Source organism: Nothoprocta perdicaria, unplaced genomic scaffold (assembly GCF_003342845.1).
Source record: "Nothoprocta perdicaria isolate Ctin4 unplaced genomic scaffold, notPer1 scaffold_1, whole genome shotgun sequence".
Classification (NCBI taxonomy): Eukaryota; Metazoa; Chordata; class Aves; order Tinamiformes; family Tinamidae; genus Nothoprocta; species Nothoprocta perdicaria.
The window spans coordinates 7,647,666-7,666,761 of NW_020454093.1; the positions used below are offsets into that span (position 1 = coordinate 7,647,666).

General features: G+C 40.8%; 1 protein-coding gene across 1 annotated transcript in view; it reads right to left on the reverse strand.

The window, feature by feature from the left end:
* Nucleotides 1–1,044: 1,044 nt before the first annotated feature.
* The window catches only part of ZSWIM6 (zinc finger SWIM-type containing 6), an 80,274-nt gene continuing 62,222 nt past the window's right edge, over nt 1,045–19,096 (reverse strand). Inside the window, exons 9-14 of the mRNA XM_026037103.1 lie at nt 18,668–18,928; nt 15,403–15,538; nt 10,043–10,200; nt 9,350–9,513; nt 4,957–5,038; nt 1,045–2,538 (exon numbers count right to left, since the gene is read on the reverse strand). Coding sequence (XP_025892888.1) covers nt 1,676–2,538; nt 4,957–5,038; nt 9,350–9,513; nt 10,043–10,200; nt 15,403–15,538; nt 18,668–18,928 — 1,664 coding nt within the window. The 3' untranslated portion in view covers nt 1,045–1,675. The remainder of the gene's footprint in view (nt 2,539–4,956; nt 5,039–9,349; nt 9,514–10,042; nt 10,201–15,402; nt 15,539–18,667; nt 18,929–19,096) is intronic.

Sequence of the window (19,096 nt, forward strand, 5' to 3'; positions counted from 1 at the left end):
AGTGTATCAAATCTTAATTACTTTCAACTTCATGAGCATGTTTACATGGGTGATGAAGTACAACCTTTTTATCTATTATAATAAATAAAATGGAGAGCATGAAATAGTTTTTTCTAAACAAAAATACCTACAAACATACCTCTAGCATGTTCTCTAATGAAGGGAACAAGAGACACTGGACAACTTTTGCACCAAAACATAAAAACTGCTTTAAAAAGCACAAGGATACAGAACCATCAGCTAAAGTAAAGACACTATACTGTAACCAAAGTTGGTATTTAATAATATAATGAACAGTTTGGTAGTTAGATCTCCAGTTTGGTTATTTTAAAGCATTAAGACAAGGCAAGATAGAAGGCTGCTTTTGTTTGAGTAATTCTAGAGAAAATAAAATATATTAAAAAAACAAACTGAAAAGTAGAACAGTCATACCTACACAACTTTCTGTCCTGCACAAAGTCAAAATACCTATGCAGAATATATATATATAATATATATATATGTTATTTGTGCACAAAGGTTAGCTTATTATTAGCTCACTGCAAAGGCGTAATGTATCATGTCAATCATTTTGGAAAACAATTTGCGTTTTGTGTCAAAAAGGATATTTCTTTAAGTTTTCTAGGCTAGGAGGCACAAACCCCGATTCTGGCATACTGTATTCTTAATGCTAAGGCTTGCTGCTCTGGCTGTGTATTTTTTTTTTTGTTGTCCCTCTTTACTATAGTGCCTGTTACAAGCATGTGTGTATGTGTGTATACATATATATGTATACACAGGTTGTATAAATATATATATATAAAATTTCCCCCAATAGGTATCAGTCCAACCATGCAATCCAAAAGGTGGCTCTGCATAGATGCCCAGCATATAGTTCACCACCTGAGCCAACCCTGAAGCAAGGCGCACTTTAGTCCTTCTGATAGGTTTTCTTTTTTGTTTAAAACCAAGCTACTGCAGCTTCAAGTATTTTGCATTACATAGATTTTTTTATAAATTAGTTAATGTTATATTTTTCAATATTCAGACATATACTATAATATATATACAGTACAATAAATGCTCTCATTCTTTTTTTAATTTTTTTTGATAAATCCCTGAGAATGTATGTTGACAGTCGCTAAGTTTCCACATGCACAAGCATTGTGTGCCATGCTTCTGGATGAACAGCACTGCAAAGCCACGTGGTCAGCCTTTTAACTATTAGTATTTCATTTGTTGGTTTGTTTAAATATGCTGAAATGTAAGGATGAGTTACAAAGGAGTAAAGCTGAATCCATTCGAGGTACTTATCACAGGATGGAGGTGTTTTGTTTGGTTTTTTAAAGCCATTGCAATATATGTTTTGTTTTTTTGAGGCTGTGAACGTATACAGAAAGAACAGGAGAGCAATGTGGGCTTTTGCCACTTGACAACATATACTCAGTGTAAACCAAACCTTTTTTAACCTCTCTCTCATACAAAACAGAAAAAAAAACAAAAACAAAAGGAAAAAAAAATTAAACACACAAACTTTCACAACATGACAGTTTAGTTTGCAAACTCAATATAACTATACACATATAATACCGGTGTGGCTCTGTTTTTTAAGTTAAAAAGGATACAAAGGCAGGCTCAAGTAAAAACAAACCACCCCTCCCGCCCCCCACCCGCCCCCCCCATTCACACATTTTCGTCAACCAAACCGCTCGCGAACCAACATCATCAGTTTCTTTTTGCCTTTGTAGATTTGTTTTAGGTTGTCAATGAACTGTGTAAACTGGATGTGTCCATCGTGAGCCATTAAGAAGGTCTCTCGGGCCTTGCTGAGGAACTCTATGAACTCGCTATAGTGCCGCGGGCTGATGTGAGTGAGGCGCGAATGCGTCGTGTTAATGTAGGCCCCGATCGTGGCGTCCAAGAGTTGCCTCAAAGGCGCTTTGTCCAGTGACATGAGCTTACCAGAGTTCCTCCTTCCGTGAAGCCCCACCATGCCCGGCGTGGTCAGAGTGCACCGGCGCAGGATGTCCGACAGTACTGTTGCACACTTGACACTCTTGACCACCAGAGGTATAATAGCTGCTAGCTCATTCTTCCCGAGGGAGTGGCTGAGCGCGCAGGCCCAGAGAACGTCGTTAATGGCAGGGTGCGTGTCCTGATTGTAGCTCAGGTTGAGATGCGTCATGGCCAAGGTGGCCAGCTTGTAGGCCCGCATGGGGTAACCGCGGTGCTCCATGTATCGTGCGATAGTGAAAAGCTGCGAGTAGCTCATGCCCGTCGTAGCAGCATCGAGAACGATTTGGTAGGCGGTCTCAAAAGCTATGTGATCCTTTTCACATAAGGTCAGTGCGGAGAGAGCACAGTTTTGAGGATCCTTCATGGCACACTGTAGAGCAAGCGTCCTTGCACTGCCGGCCAGCTTCTCCTGCTGATGGCAGTCCAGATGCAGGCGGACAATGGTGCTGTTGGACATCACTGTTGTAGCAACAATACTAGTGGCTTCTGTTGGAGTGAAAAGTGTAAACCAGCTTTGCATGATGCTGTCCAGTGCATAAACACCTGCGAGAGAGAGAGAAAGCATTAGCCACAACCGATAAGACCGACCAGATAGAGGTGTTCAGCAAGAGAGCAGAACAAAGGCTAAGAGGTTGGCGGTGCCACGAAGGGGGAGCCACCTCGGCAGGAAAGGCTAAAGCAGATAACGTGGCTGGAAAGGGATATGAAAATACAGGCCACTGTGCAACCTCTACAGCAACTGTGAAGACACTGAGAACAGTAACAACAACAGAAAGGTCTGTAAGAATCTGCTTTAGTCTTCTGGTTTGATAACCAAGTTGTTCTACTTGTTATTTAAGGTAATTTTGATAATGAGTTCTGACCCATTTGGGCGGAGTTACAGAGCTCAAAAAATTGACATCTCATCGCATTACTCAAAAGCAGCCCTCACATTTGACATTTTAAAAAAGACATTTTTTTCCATGTGCATCTCAAAGTACAGTGCACACACACAAAAGAGCATTAAAGCACTCTAAATGACTCAATAAAACATTATCCCATTTAATAATAAGCACATCTTAAAAAAAATGGGGGTACAAAAAGCTTTAACCCTCCTGCCTCTCCACACACGCACTGCCCGAGCAGAGGTTTTCACACAGGTCTTGCACTAAACCGATATGCACCTGAACACCAAGCTCCTTATTATGGAAATGTGCTAAGCAATATACACTACTCGCTTGTATTTGAAATGCGGATTTTTCCTTGGCATCACCTTATTGTTGGTGAGTGTGTGCACGGCAGGGGGAGGAAGGGGGAAAGGCTGACGGATGGCTTCCATAAATTGCCATTATAGGCAACTAGAGTGCCTTGTTATTGCTCGAGGCAGTTTACCCACATCTGTGAGCCCGCCTAAACCACACCCAAAGGTCCTCATTTTCTCTGTAGGACTCTTGATGCTTCCCGTGCACCCCTTCAGTCATGTTCAAAAATCCAGCGTGGCCAGAGAACACCAGGTCTTCATTTAAATAAACAGATTTCTTGCTTTACCAACTTGATTAAGTCTCAAGAGTACTTTGCATGACATTATAGGTTCTTTATGGGCTACTTCTATTAGAATATGTAAACTAATTTGAAGCGGTATTAAAACCTGCATTTTATTTGCCAATATGCAACTGCAAAAAATAATACCCAGGCACTAATATCTGTAAGATAGCCTCAGTAATAATTATCTTAGAAAAGATATAAAAGCAATAAAACAAGAACATTGCTTGAAAATTTGCAGACAAACCACTTTCCGGCTGAGGGCATTCAAAGGCAAGCTGTATTTTCCCAAGCTACTGACAACATTAATTTCCCAGTTAAGCACAAAGCAAAGGATAAAATGATCCAGAGAATAAGCACCAGCAATTTTCTGAAGTTCTGAAACTCAAGAACCATCACTGAGACTCAATCCAACTCAAAAGATATGAAAGAGAAAAGAATAAATGCAGAGAACGGCATTTTTTCCAGAAATACCTCTAGTGACAATTAAACTTGCTCCCTTATCATAGTACTTTTATTGCCCCCACTACTACAGCTGCTGAATGGTTAGTTACACAGTTTTTAATGCCCTTCACTTTCAGATACTCCATCCTCATCTTGCAAGGTAGATACTGGAGTACACAAGCCAAAGGTCTCCTCCCAGGACACGCAGGACATCTGTTCATGTCTATACTTTGCCAGAGGATGCCCTGCTAAACACACTATCCTCCCACTTCTGTCCTCTAAGAAGGAGGTTGGAGTCCGCTCCCACCTTATTCTTCTTCCCTGGTGGCTTAACGATGGGTACATTAGGATTTGGTCTGCATTTCAGCTGCTGAGGAGTAGCCTACACAATGTCACAGCCACATTGCAAAGATGAACTACATTCTAAGCCTGGATTTACCCCGTGACTTAAAAAACAACGAGAGTGCCTCCTACAAGATCCTGTCTCCAGCACCAGTGCTGGCAACTCAGGCATTCTCATCAGCCACGTTCTGGTTCCTCCTACTCCCAGCGGCACAGAGCTGACACAACTGCTGTTGCACCTCTACCTGAACGTGGGCAAAGGTGCAGAACATGCCTTTACTCTGCTGCAGCATCAAACCCAGACCCCACAGGGAGTGCAGAGGGAAAGTTTACTGGGATACCCCACATCACAAGAGTCATGTGAAAGAACAACACTCCCCCCAGCTTACTGAGGTCATGCTCACCCCCTACCTTGTGGGGGAAAAATAAGCAACACTGTGTTGCTCAACTAAGTCTCACCTGACCTGTGCTTATTTTATTACATGCTCAAGAAAATCTTATGTCATTATCATAATTAATGTCTTCTAATCAAAGGAATTTTACAACACTTTTACAACAGCAAGCATATGATACTCGCAAGTCTGGGCATTGACAAAACTCTTTAAGATTAGCTGATGAAAGGACGGGGTTCCCGAGCACTATCCCAGAACATACCTACTTCTGTTGCACATGTTACCAACCACCTCACCATTTCTCGCCGCCGCCAGTTCAGCGTTGACAGCGTCATGCGCATCACCTATTTAAAACAACACAAAATACAAATCAATCCAGTAATTGCAAAACCCAGGCAATATACAAACAATAAAGGTTTCAAGTTATTCTGATACAGTGAGACTCCAATGGCAGTCTCTTGCTGTCTCCATTCTGTCACCTCAGTTTAGCTGACATGTCAAAAGGCTTGAAGAACATGGCTCAGTTATCTCAGAGGAGCACACAGAGACTAATTTCAACTGCAAATCTTTCAAGGCCAGAGGAGAGACTGTTTTCTCAAGAAACAAAACAAAACACAGAACAAAGCCACCAACCCAACCCAACAGCCAACTATTCAAATTAAATTATATTGTGACTCCTCCCTCCATGAATGGCAGTCTCTAAAGTGGAAATGTGTCCATTCATGTTGAGCAAACCAGCTCGTTCACTTTTTCCCCACATCTGTACATCTTTTCACTGACTTCAACAATACTGACAGCAGCTACTGTGCACTGCAATTTGACTGGCTGTTTATTCTGCAGAGATATGCGTACACACTTCTAGACAGACCCAGATATTACTGAAAAGCCCACAGCAATAGCTTCCCTCATTTTAAAACAACTCTATGCAAAGAAGTCCTATCTTAAGACCATAAGAATGCTAGAACAGGATTCTTTTGTTTTTAAGCTTTGATTGTAATGTCCATTTTATATCACAGTTACTACTCATTACTTAGTTTATATCACTGTTATTTCTCAAAATGCGAGCAAACAACAAGCACGTGGTTTCAGTATCTGAAACTGCATGGAAAGCTTGGTTCAGCTAACTGGAAAGATGCCACAGACACCTCAATGAAGGAAGCAAGCAGTTTTCCCCTCACAGTATTAGTGACCGTGCTACACATGACTGTTTAGTCATTACTACAGGTCAGTCACAGAGCTCTCTCTATGTCAAACTCATGAAATTCATTCATAAAACACCTTGGGTTTACCAGCACTTGTATGAAGGTTCTTACCCCCAAGCCCTTTCCAATTTTAAGGTGACTTCAAAGTGACCCTCTTTGTCATACTGTTGCCTCATTTAGTCATATGCTGTAGATAGGGTAATTGAGAAGACTGAACAACTGCTGTGGAGTTTGAGTGCACAGAGGGTCTTTCAGAAGTCGTATTGTGGGCAAACATCAGGGACTGCACACTGGGGAGCTTGGTAAGTGGCTGTTCTCCACTCAAAATATCAGGGCAAGAAATCCATTGGTCTTGTGGGCTTCAGTGATGATGGTATCATTCCTACTAAACAGTAATTGAAGTACCAGATCAGGAAGAGAAATTCCAAAGAAAGCCACTGGTTTCTAAGGAGCAACCCGACACCTTTTAAATTATGGAAATATGTCTGAGGCAGAATATAGAATCAGTTTTTTTCTTGAAGCCCTTCTGGAAGAAAAGCAGAAATCCTCCAGTTAAAATGCTTTGGAGCACAACTGACTCACTCTGTCCTTTGATGGAGACTTGAGGAGTCTAGGCATGCAAACCAAAGGCTAAAACTCTCATAGGATCTAAGATCAATTTTTTAGCTCCACCTGAGAGGGAATAAATGCAAGAGAATGTACAAAAAGGTTAGAGACTGATAAAGATGGAATTCTGCTACTGATGGTGGAAGGAAACAGAAAAAAAAATTGTGTGAATAACGACTTCTCTGCAAGTGATGATTTTCCTCCCTGTGGTGGCTGTAAAACAATGATCTGTCACAAAAGCCTTCAGCAAACATAGTGGCTATAATGGCTGTACTAGCTTAAGAGCAAAGCACCAGCAAACCTGGTTTCAAGAAATTTCATGACTCAAACTGTTCTAGAATAAAGTCTTTTGCACAGTATTATATATTCTTTGAGTTCATTAAACTGTGAAAAACTGAGCATACTAAAAAAGAGGCCTTTCTTGATGATTAAAAAAAAAAGAGCTCTAATGATTTAATATAAAGCATGTATTGACATCTGGACCAAGAAGGAACCAAGTGAATTTACAGCTTAACCATGCAGGCAAAGAACTGACCTATCCAAGATCCATGCCGTCAAGTGAAGAGAACTTCTGAATAGGTCAGTAAGTCTGAAAATGCAGAGACGGACACAGCCCTGTGAATTATGCAGCTTATGTGAAAGCCAAGCTCTCCCCCACAGAGAATAATCTGTTGTGCTGGATTTTTTAAAATATTTTCTTGTTTAGAAGAACAGGAGATCTCACAATGCAAGAAATACAGCAACAGACAACTAACCAATGCAAAATCATGCACATTAGGATGAGAATTTTTTTAATATGCTCTCAGGAAAAGTACACTATTTGCCAAATGCATATTAATTGATCACCTTCACTAATGTGCTCAGCAGTTCTGTACAACTCCACATGTGTACAGAGATGTAACACAGATGTAGCACACCCCAGGAGGAGGAATGGAAGCCCTGCCTGTGCCTGATGATGGTACAACTTCCATGACTGCAAGGTACTACAGGCAGAATACACCTGAGATGCTCTATGCCTCCTTGCCACGCTGATGATCTCTTTCTGCAGCCAACTTAAATGTCTTCCCTTGGCTCATTCACTTAAACTATGCTAATAGCCCTCAGGCACCAGGAAGAGGGAGAAAGGACACAGGAGTCCATACCCTACTCCCAAATCTGAAATCATGGAAGGGCTTTTTCTGTCACAGAAATCGCAGTGACTGCGCTGTGAAAATGATGGCATTTATCTCCTCTGCCCAAGTGGGCAAACTTGGCAGTGTCACAGGTCAGAGGCAATGCAGAGCACCTGCAAGGCCACTGCTGCTCCCTTTACGTTGGGAGGCATTAAACAGAGCTTCCTGGGGCACAAAAATGTCACAGGTGGTCAGATACTAGACCATGAATAAAGACAATCTAACTGCCATTAAATTTGTTGGGGGAAGCATCCAGGGGCCATTAAGGATGGTGCCTTTGTGGGAAGAATGTAACTGCAGAGAAGTACACAACAATACAGAGTATACAGAAGTACACAACAATAAGGAATTTCCTATCAGCAAAGTGTTACACACCTTTACAAATTACCTTAGTAAGCTTGGGGAAAACAGTGGACAAGTGCTACCAGTTCATTCCAACGACTAGAGTTTGGGAGAAGGAAAGGGCTTACGGCGTTTCTTTCGTTGGAGCTCACTGAGGACGTTCTCATGAGCCCATCATGAGTGTGTATCAATACAGGGATGTTCAAAATGTGCTGATAGCATTGAATGACATTTGGTGAATACTCGAGATGACACACAGGTTAAATATACGGAGCTTTCTCAAGAAAGCAAACATTTAAGGCAGAAATGTACTGAGACGCGAAAAAAAAGATGCAGATTTCCACGGCAACTTTGGGAATGAGAAAGGCTAGCAAAGCACAGAGAATCTCAGCTTTCTGATTTGAAGTTTTTAGGTTCTAAAAGTCTAAAATAGGCAAATAGTACCTTTCTCTTTGGCATGAGAAGGAACTGGGATAACATCCTTTCCCCAGAAGTCTTTGGAGCTTTGTTTACTGAAGTAAAGTAATAAATGGTTTTCTGATCTTTGCATGTTTTTTTTGAAGAACTCCCTGAGGAGGGATGAAGAGATTTATTTTTGTTGAAAAGAACTGTGTAAACTCCAAGATTCATCAGTGTAAGGCAATATTACTGAAGGTATCTAAAACTTAGCTATCTCCTATTGGCTTGTAACTAAGAGGCTTAAAACTCATCTCAAGTTCTTGCACCCTTCAAGCAGTCTGATGTGGATGACCATCCCAGAGCCTGTAGAGCTTATGATTTGATTCTCCTCTGATGAGGGAAGAAGGGGGCTACTGCTAACACAGTCTCTCCTTTAGAAACAGGACGTTATGCCTAATCTTGACTTTCTTTAGTAATTCAGCAAGCACCTTCCAAATTTTGTCTGGGGAGTTGGGGGGGAAGGCAAAGCCAGGAAGTTAAGGGGGGAAAAAAGAAAGGAAAGCTAGGAAACCCCCTCCCAGACCTGAAAATGATCAGGTGCAATTCTGCTTATTCTCTTTTCCGGCACGCACAGTACTTTTGCCCCCTAGCTGTCCTGAAAAGGCTCCTGAGGGCGTTTGTGGTGTTCCTGTGTCACCACCAAAGGGGCAGACGCCCCGGAGCCGCCGCTGCCAGGCCAGCCTCACCCGGCAGGGCCAAGGCGCCCTCGCTCTGTGCTCACCAGCCAGCTGCCCTGAGCACCAGCAAACAGAACCCAAACGCTCCAGACACAGCCCAAGCACGTATGGTCCTCAGGGATTTCAGAAGAGCTGACCCACCAAGGCAGGGTCGAACTCCTGTCTTCTGCTATAGCAATACCGAGCAAGGGAAATACCTGAAGGCCCAGCTCCAGAGAAACTTTCAGAAGAGTGATGTCCGGCAAGCTGTCCATGAGTGTTGCTATTTTAAATGCATCCTGCGCGAGTTTGAAGATGTGTGATGAGGAGTGGATATTTTTCTGGATGGATTCTAACACTGTTTCCAGCCTCCGAACATCACCTGCAAGGTGTAAACACATTCACCAAAATGCAACAACCTTCCAAAACATCCAGAGCTGCATTAAAACCGAGCCTGTCAGTGCTACAGCAATAATATGGTGTTTCAGTTACATACATTTTGTTTTTATGAACCCTCTGTAATTAAATCATATATGAACAAAAGACACAAGACAGCACAAATTGCACTAAAGCCTGGTGGTGCTAGTTCAGTACATGCCAGAAAGTCATCTTGGTTTCTGAATTCTGGAAGTGATTTGTCCACTCCTGGGTCTCAGAGTCTACACGGTGTCAGAAGAACAAAGAGCTGTCTCATCAGCCTCAGATCAAGCCCATCTGGCTTCCACCCAGCTACGTTAACTCCTTTGCTAGGAAATGAAGTGACAGGCTTAAGTCAGTTCAGTCTGTTGTTGCTATTTCACACTACTGTCAGCCTATAACTCGGATTCCTCACCACAGGTTTTAAAATCTGTTTACTCTATGTAATATTAAAAACATGCATTTAGTTGAGTACGTAGCTGACAGCACCGTACCTTTGGCTGCTGTTAGCATGGTTGATGCCAGCTCACACTGCTGGGATTCAATGTGACTTAGGGTGAACCAGCGGGGATACCGGTTTGGAACGACTGACGCAATGTGGTGTGGGCGGGACATGTCTCCCGACGGAGCCGTAGATTCCAATACTAGCAAACTGAAAGAAAAGGCAGAAACTCTCTTCAATCATCACTGCATCTGGTTACCCATGAGCAAAACTAAAGTCACAAAAATACTCTTAAAAAAAACACAAACATGCCTTTTTTTTTTTTTTTTTAAGGTACAAAAAGGGATATTGCACAATTACTACTTTTGGGGAGGAAGCTTCAAAGTCCATTATCCAAACTTGACTATAGAAGTGGGCAGCTATAGGAACTGACTGGACAATTAAGCTATTCATTAGCCAAGGCAGCAAAGACTTTCTCATAATCCATAGTGCTATTGCCTTTTTGTTGCTGTTGTTTCAGTGCTGAATCACAACCCTGCCAGGGAAGTGGAGATGTTCTCATTCATACTGAGAACACGTAAACATTTTCCAGTATTATTCCATATGCAAGTGTAACTTTCTTCACTTTAAAATTATGCAGCAGAAGAAAATGAGCAGGATTATTCAACAAGCTGTTTGGATTTTGATTTTGCAATATATTCAGACACAAATAGTACATTTTATTCTACAACTATGAACTACATTCAAAGCCCTTAAATTCCTGCCTTCCAAATATATAATGTAATGTAATTCAAGGTTAAGGTCTCAAACAACATTGACAGAGGAACTTTTATTTAAAGTTACTTTTCAGATTCTCATCCTGAAACATTGATTTCTCTGTATATGCTCCAGTGTAACACAGTCTTATGTATAGAACAGAATTCCTATGTAGAAAACTCAAAATCACTACATGTGTTTTTGACAACTACAACAGAACTGATGGTCCATAGCAGAAACTCATCTAATGGCCTCACTTCCACCCAAAGGCAATGCATTAAATAAGATAAATGCTAACACAAAAAGTAAAAGTGGGTGAAGGAAAATTGTTTTATTCAAAACAATAAAGCTTAGGTTCAGGATATGAAAGGTTAACAAGATGTCAGATGATGATAACAGACAATGTCCTGAAGCAAAACCTTTCTAATGGTTGGTTCCTTGATTAGCATTAATGTCTTAGCTTCCCGAGCAGTCACAAGGGTCTGACAAGTTACAGCAAAGGGAAAGAGTGTTATCTGCTGGTGTGCTCCTACACTGAACAATCTCTAATGATTCACTCCTGTAACTTGCTGACTGTTCCCTGTCAGAGAGTCCTCTTGCTTGCTACCAGATAACAACAGAAGCCTGGAAGTGTTGTGTGCTTGTGTGTGTGCTGACTGCCAGTGCAACATCCTCCGTAACGGGGGGAAATTCTCCCAGCTGCTGCACCACGACTGGTACCCCCAGCTGGAACACACATCCTACTTCATCAGACACCAGGGAGATGCTGTAGAAGGTCACACGCAGCAGTAACATGATCCTATCTCAAGATATATCCACAATACCGCTCATGTGGACACAACCCAGGCTAGATCTAAAGTAACTAGCTCAAAGCTAGTGCAAGTGAATGACTGATGTGTTTGAATTCTCAGAAGTTTTCTGAAGACCATTCTGATCCTCTCAGCTGAGACTGCTGTAACATGACCAGGAGCAGAGCTAGCTTGCTTCTACAGGAGCTGCAGGTAAAGGTGCATCTTCACAACAGATATACTGTAAGTTTGTCTCAGTCTATGTATACTCAATATAACTCCCTCACACTCATCCCACCAAATGCTCTCACATGCCTGTACTCTATCTCAAAAGTCCACGTGGGCAAACTCGATGCAGTCGCATTGCCTGATGGATGCACCAGCTCTGAACATACAAAAATCTAATTGTGATCCAAGCTTCTATTTCTACCATTTTTCATCTCCAAGTGACTTTTTACCAGAAGTCATCTAGGAGGACAAAGGAAGCCGGATCTATTTGTCAACAATATCAAAAATACTGAATAATATTAAAAATCAAATTCATTGTGATGCTTTGTGATAATATTTTCCTTATGAAACAGGCTAATTTCAATATATATTACTATTTTTTTCACTTAAATAAATACCTAAGATCTTTAAGGAACTGGAATGGCATGAGGTTTTTTTCACAGCAAGAATGGAGACCTTTAAGACAGTTTTAAAATGCAGAAGAAAGTCCATCAGTTTTGCATAGGTTCCTGAGGCATACAAGCATACCCTTAAGAATCTGCAGAGAAATGTCATCTTGAACATAAGCTCAGGAATCTAGCAGGCATACATAAATATAACACATCTTGTAAATAACCATCAGCAAGTTGTACTAACATTTTCTGAAACATATGAAGCATGGTAATAGGATAAAAACTCAACTAACTTCACTTTCGATTTGTATTAGAAGTCAAATCAGTTCCTTAGTACCACAAAGAAACGTCTTTAGCTTTGCATAGGTAAAAATAAAATACATGCAAATTCTTTAGTTGATATGTTCCAAGCACAGAGAGAAAGGGGGAAAAAAAGTATTATTAAATGGTTTCAATAAACAGAGCAAAAGGGATTATTAGGTTATGAGTAACACTAAATACACAAAGAGCATGAAAGGAAGAGGCTGTTTTGGGGAAATCTTTTGTCAGTTTGAATTCCACTGCCAGCTTCTATGTTCCTTTGCTGTGAAAAGAAATGCTGCTGTGAATTGGTGTCTTTCATGCAATTTTGGCAAGATTAGGGAGCATCAGAACAAGCACAGGCTGCAGGGAATGTAACATTCTTCACTTTCTTTTTCTTTCAAACATCAATTATTCAGCTAGGAGTTAGCAAAGCTACCTCATGATTAAACATTGTCATTAAAGCCTGGCTCGTAAAGCCCAGATGAAATTCAGGTTTCACACGGCATCAGTCAATCTAAGTATATTCAAGTTCAGATTCCAAGTGAGCAGTCAACTAGGTCACAGCAGATCCACATTCTCCAAATCTCCACTCCGTATGTTTCAATGCTGCAAGCAGACAGTTCTAGATAGAAGCGACCACCAAGGACTGCACATACCGTCCTGCTTGACCTGAGGTCGAGGCAGGGGGCACTAAGGTCTCAGCTTCCATGCACATCATACTGGATTTTCCAAACACAAAGAAAATGACTCCAAAAGATGAAGTAGAAGATTTTATTGCAGAGAGACAAAAAAACCAGAGCTGACCTCTCTCAAATTTAGACCAACTTTTATACGTTAAGAGCAGCTAGGTATGATGTGGTCCTGGGAAGTTAACTTTTTTGAAATACGTTAAAGGAAGGAAGGAAGATGCAATATTCCTAAAAGCAAGCAGCTGTGCAAAAAGATTTAGGTGTAAAACTTCCAGAGAAGGTTTTCATCCATGCTGTGGCTATTTCCTTCCTGCCAGGGAAGAAGTGCAGAGTTAATTTCATTCTTACGAGCAGTCCCACCTCACAACCATCAGACAGATACTCAGTCTTCATGTTTGTCTTCTTTCCCACTCAAGCAACATTAAATTAGCTTCTTATTTGTTTATATCAGACTTTTTTTCCTTTGAACTTCTGAGCTATCTGACAGATGTTAATGGAAAGTATAATCTTAAGAGAATTTTTGAGCAGTACTGAGATGGATTAGCAAGTGTCCACATCGCCACAATTCAAGGTAGCAAGTCCTCATATCTGAAGAGTGCAAAATACCAAACTGTAGAGACTGATTACTGTCTAGAGCGTACGTCTCATCTGCTTTACAAAGTGATGGCAAAGGGGGTTAAGAAGAATAGCCCCAATTATGCTGGTGTGTCCTGTGATTCTAGCAGACAGAACAGATGTCTTCTTCTCATTCCGGTCTGTTTGAGATGGCACCCTCATACCAAAAGATGGCTGGAACTCCCCAAGACTTACTGGAGATTTCATCATCTTGAATCTTTCAGGATCCTACTTTTTTTTTCTTTTCAGTTGTTTTGCCAGAAAAATTTCTTTTCCGTGATGATTAGTTTCTGGGAAAATCCCAAGTCCTTGTTGCCGAGGAATGGCACGTTGCCTTCACCTTCACTGAGGCGTTCAGTGCACTGTGTGAAACTCTTGTGGGAAGTCTACTGCAGCTCTTCAGCATGGTTTAGCATCTTAGTCTCCCGACACACATAATCTCACACACAGAAAATGGATCTGTCCTTTTTTTTTTTCTAATGCACATTTTGTACAGTCTTGCTGATCTGATATGACCAGGGCTATGGATACATTTACTTGTACTTAAGTGGCCTAGTCAACTTTCTGATCTTACATCCTTCTGTTTTGCTTTCTGGAGAAACTATGCATCTACAAACCACCGAGATATAATCTATCTGATTAATATGCATGTAATTTCAGTAGTACTTATGTTGATAGCATGTCCTTCAACCACAGTGCAATCACTCCTGATAATGATGACCTGGAAAACCCAATACTCATGTTTTTATTCTGGAACTTGATATGATCCTAGTAATCAGTTGTGGCTCCTCTTTGTCAACCACTATTTACTCTGAATTCTTGACAGCAACCAAATCCAAGGCAATCCAGTTGGGACTAGTTACTTCCCTCACTGTGTACAGCACAGATTTACCATTTATCATTTAAGTTGCTGAAACTTCCTTCAGAAGGACCTTCTTAGTCACCAATAACAATTCAGCCTTCCCAGAGATAAAGCCAGCAGTCACAGATCTGTCCCTGAGAAGCAACTTTTTCCCAACTACCAAAGACAAATGAGATAAGTCAGACATTTTGCTGTCATATGATATATTCCATTTGAAATCCAGTGTTCCCCTAGGACTGTGCAAGAATGCTTAGTGATGAAGCACACAAAAATTTACTGGTTCACACTACATGATATGGTGTGGTTTACTATCTAGAGTTAATTTATACAGGAAGCTGGTGGCACAGACAGTCCCGCAGAACAGGCGATGCAGCAGGAGATCCTGAGACCTGACATCTCCATCACTAAAGAAGAGTCATGCTCCTGGTGAGATACCTCTTTCCTCATTTGCCCTCTATTACCACTACACACACACGTGAGAACATGTGTGCTAAAGCTGTCGCTGTTTAACACAAAGTTGCATTCGTGACAGTACAGTCCTAGAAGGAAAGATTTAGAACAGAATTCTGTTCTACAATAGGAAATAAAAAGTTGTACATTTATAAATGATTATACTGTACTTACTACACACGTCACTTGCTTTTATAGGTGACAGAACCAAAGTAATTTCTTCTTAATTGGAAGAATGCTTCTTTTAGAACAAAAGTCTCAATTTGATTTCCATACCCTCTCCCAGCAGTTTTCTTCTTGCCCTGCCTACACAAGCTGTGGATACGTACCGCATGGCTCTCAGTGCAGTTTTGTATGCCAATTCAGCATCATGAGGTAGGAGAGAGGTGAAGAGATACTTGGCAAATGTGTGCATTGGAACGCTCTCTCGATGGATGACTTCACCCAAACCACTATATGGTCCAGCTGTGTGAAAGAGAGAGAATGACAATCTTTACAGAGTGTTAATTCCCCCTCAAAACTTCTAGATCTTTAAAAACACTGTCTATCTCTTGGATTTGTAATTGGTACTAAGAGACAGAGACTGCTGTACAAGAGTTAAAGCTATATTGGTATTTTGGGGGAAATGCTTACATATATTACATGCTGTATATTCTATGAGATAAGGAAACAGGCTGCAAACTGCACAGTAGCAGCGCACAACTGGTGCAAGTACAAATGACTGAATGGTTCTAGTGCTCCGTGGGGTTTGTTCAACAGGTTTATGGCATGCACAAGTGGAAGGTGATAATCCCTGCTTTGCCCCTGCACAGTTTTATTGTGTGCATAAATCCCTGTGTACTGTCCAGTGGTACATGAATAGTTGATCACAGATCTGCCAGAATGTGTTTACACTGGAAAAACACAGATCTTCGGTAGTAATTATGTAACCAATCACTACTGCAGCACCTAATTCCTATTAATTTAATCTGATATTAGGCATTTAAATAATTCTGTGGCTTTGTCCCCAGAGAAGAGTGGGTCAGATCTTGCACTGAAGCCAGTTTTGTTGGTCTCTCACAGGCACATTGTCTTGAATTTATATTTGCTCTTGAGAAAACCCATTGTATCCCCATGGTTGGGGCTACCGATTTTGCTCGCAGTCAGTGCACTACTACAGCTTCCTAATAGTAATTCCAGGACTAGCAAAGGATGAGATGATTTTTAAAAGAAGTAAAACCAGCTATTGCCTTATTGAATTCTGAGCTTCATGATGCCTATGAATCCCATTTTCATATTTTTCCTGAAACCTTAAGGCTGTTGTTTCTGTTAATAGGAGAATTGTGTCATGAAGGTTTTTTTTATGTCAACAGTTAGAGGTTGAGGCATTACATGTTGCAAGATAGAGGATAAGAATCTTAAGCTAAGCATTACAGAATAATTATTGCACAGATAGCAGTCAGGAGCTACAAAATTTACTACAGGAAGAGAATTTCCTCTTCTCACAGGGACCTTTTGAACAGGCTGCAGTGGGCATTCAAACTGATGTGCACAACCCTGCACTGAGGCAGATGGGGAGAACTGAGCTCCATCAGCCTCTCCTGCTGCACAGGTCAGGGAGCTTCATGAGAGCCAGTAACAACCTAGACCAGCACAGCAGCTTCAGCAATTCTTCCTGGTGCCTTAGCACATAAAGGTAAAAAGCACCAAGCATGAAAAAATCTCAACTCTGCAGGTGGATGTGTCTGAAGACTGGGGCAGATTACAAAAGAAATGTCACTGAAGATTTTCAAGTCTCATATAGTCATTGGAAATGAAGTCCAAAGCCATTCAAAACCATCTTGCATGGCTCAGTGAAGGAAGCCTTCCCATGCATGTGTGCCAATTGGTGGTCCAGTCAAGAGAGGTAAGTTAGGACCTGAGCATTGCATGACAAAGCATCTATATGGAAAGATGTGCCATCATTAACGTAGCAGTCAGGCAAAAACTAAAACAGAGCAGTTCTTGCAATACAGTCTATCTTCAGATGGTAGCTACACACAGTAGGCATTAATCTATATTAACAGTCTAGAAATCAGCTTAATATTGGATTACGCCCTCTTTATTACATCTACAGGTCTTTAACGATAAAAATACAATTGATATGATTAGGATCTTAAATCGCTGCATAGTTTTTCCTCCATGAGAGCTGGCAGTTTCTGTCTAAGCTGGAGCAAACCGAAGCTACTGCAGGAAAGTCACATTTCCTAGCACACAGTCAAGCAATACTTGAACCCCTGTCCCCTGTTTCTCACTACAGCAATTTCCTAGGCAGTTACTTCAGCAGGCTCCCCGCTACGATCACTCGTTCACTACTCTTGGCAATCATGAAAACAGTATCAGTGATCAAAACAGTGAACTGGACGTATCAGGGAACACTTGAGATAAACCTTGCTCTTCCCCTGTGAAACAGCCTTGTCAGTAAATAAATGCAGCAGATCAATTCAGTAAACTGTAGGATACGGTGGCTGGTAATAGCTGAATCCAGAGAGTAGCTGCCCTTGTCCAAAAGCCATGGAACTGCAGCAGACCTGCACCACAACGGGAGCTCTCAGCCTGCTGCAGCTTCTCCACAGACGGCACCGTCAGCAGGTACCAAAGTCTTTAAGGACCTGAGCAATAATAGACTGAAAGCTGAGAGGCCTAACCAACATACTGCATCATTTATAATAAAAAAGAAGTCTTAAAAGGCATATTTCTTACAGAAGGCAATCAAAAACTCTCTGACCTGTATAACTGTTCATAACTAGCTAGAGCACCAGTGCATTCTCTCTTGAGCAAGCAATCAAAAATTTGGACTATGCCTTGGACTATCTGACTATCTGACTGCTTTAAGTATTTGCTTCTATTTAAAAAGAAAAAAAAAAAAAAAAACAGAGAGAGAGAGAACAAAAAAAAAAGAGAACCTCAGAACCCTCTGAAAATAGGATTCAAGTACCACATATTAAGACCTTTTTAAAGCTAAGGTAAAATAAGCATTTTTTCCACTCCTTTTACAGCAGTCCATTATGATGATTCCAAAACATGAATTGTTTGCCTTGACCAAAATTTAGTCACCAAGTCAGGATGTAAACCTCAATATTTTACCACGTATTGAAATTTTTATGTATGACACGCATTTTTTGAGTCCTACCAAAAAAAAAATGCTGTTTTTGCTCCCATCAGTTGTAAATTTAGTTGAGATAAAAATCTTCATCTTTTACAAAGTTGCCAGTCCTTTTCCAGACTAAAAATGAATGAATAATTTTGCTACATGAGAATTATTGATGACAATCAAATGGCTTTATTATCTAACTGTGGGCCTGGGTTGTATAATTAGGACACTGAGTTCATAACAAGCAGCAAATCTAAAGAAAAAAATACGACAAAAATTAAGGGCCTTTAGTAAATGCTTTATCTCTACAGTCATGTGATATCTGAAATGTATTGACTGGGATGGAAATTTTGCTGGAAAAACAACTTATTCGGAAGTCATCTTCCAGAGGAAGACAGTTTAAATTGAAAATTTAAATTGAAAATTTTGAAATTGTAATTGAAGACAGTTTAAAGAAGCAGTTAGCATCTATATTGAGCTACCTTCTAATAGGAAGACTGCTTGTTTTCGAAAAATCTTCACCAGAGTATCATCCAATTCAATTTCCTGTAGCTTAGAAATGAGCTGCTCCTCATTTCGACAAACCTTCTCTTGTGCATACAAGCCATCTGGCATTATTCGTTGCTGTCCCAGCCCTATCAGTGCTACTTCCACAGCCAGCGTTAAATAAGATTCCCCTTCTTCTAAGAACTTATGTGCAGGCAGGTGCTGGTACTCCAGAGATTTGCATTGCCCCATGTTCTCTGTAAAGGGTGACACAAAAAGAAAAACACATTAAAAATGCCTCTAATCCATAATCTGTCTATAATCCCACATTTACAAATGCTTTCTTTGTCAGTATTTTTTATAATTAACTATATAAATCCGAAAATCCAATGATCCAATGTAAACTGCCCAATTCAATTCTACAA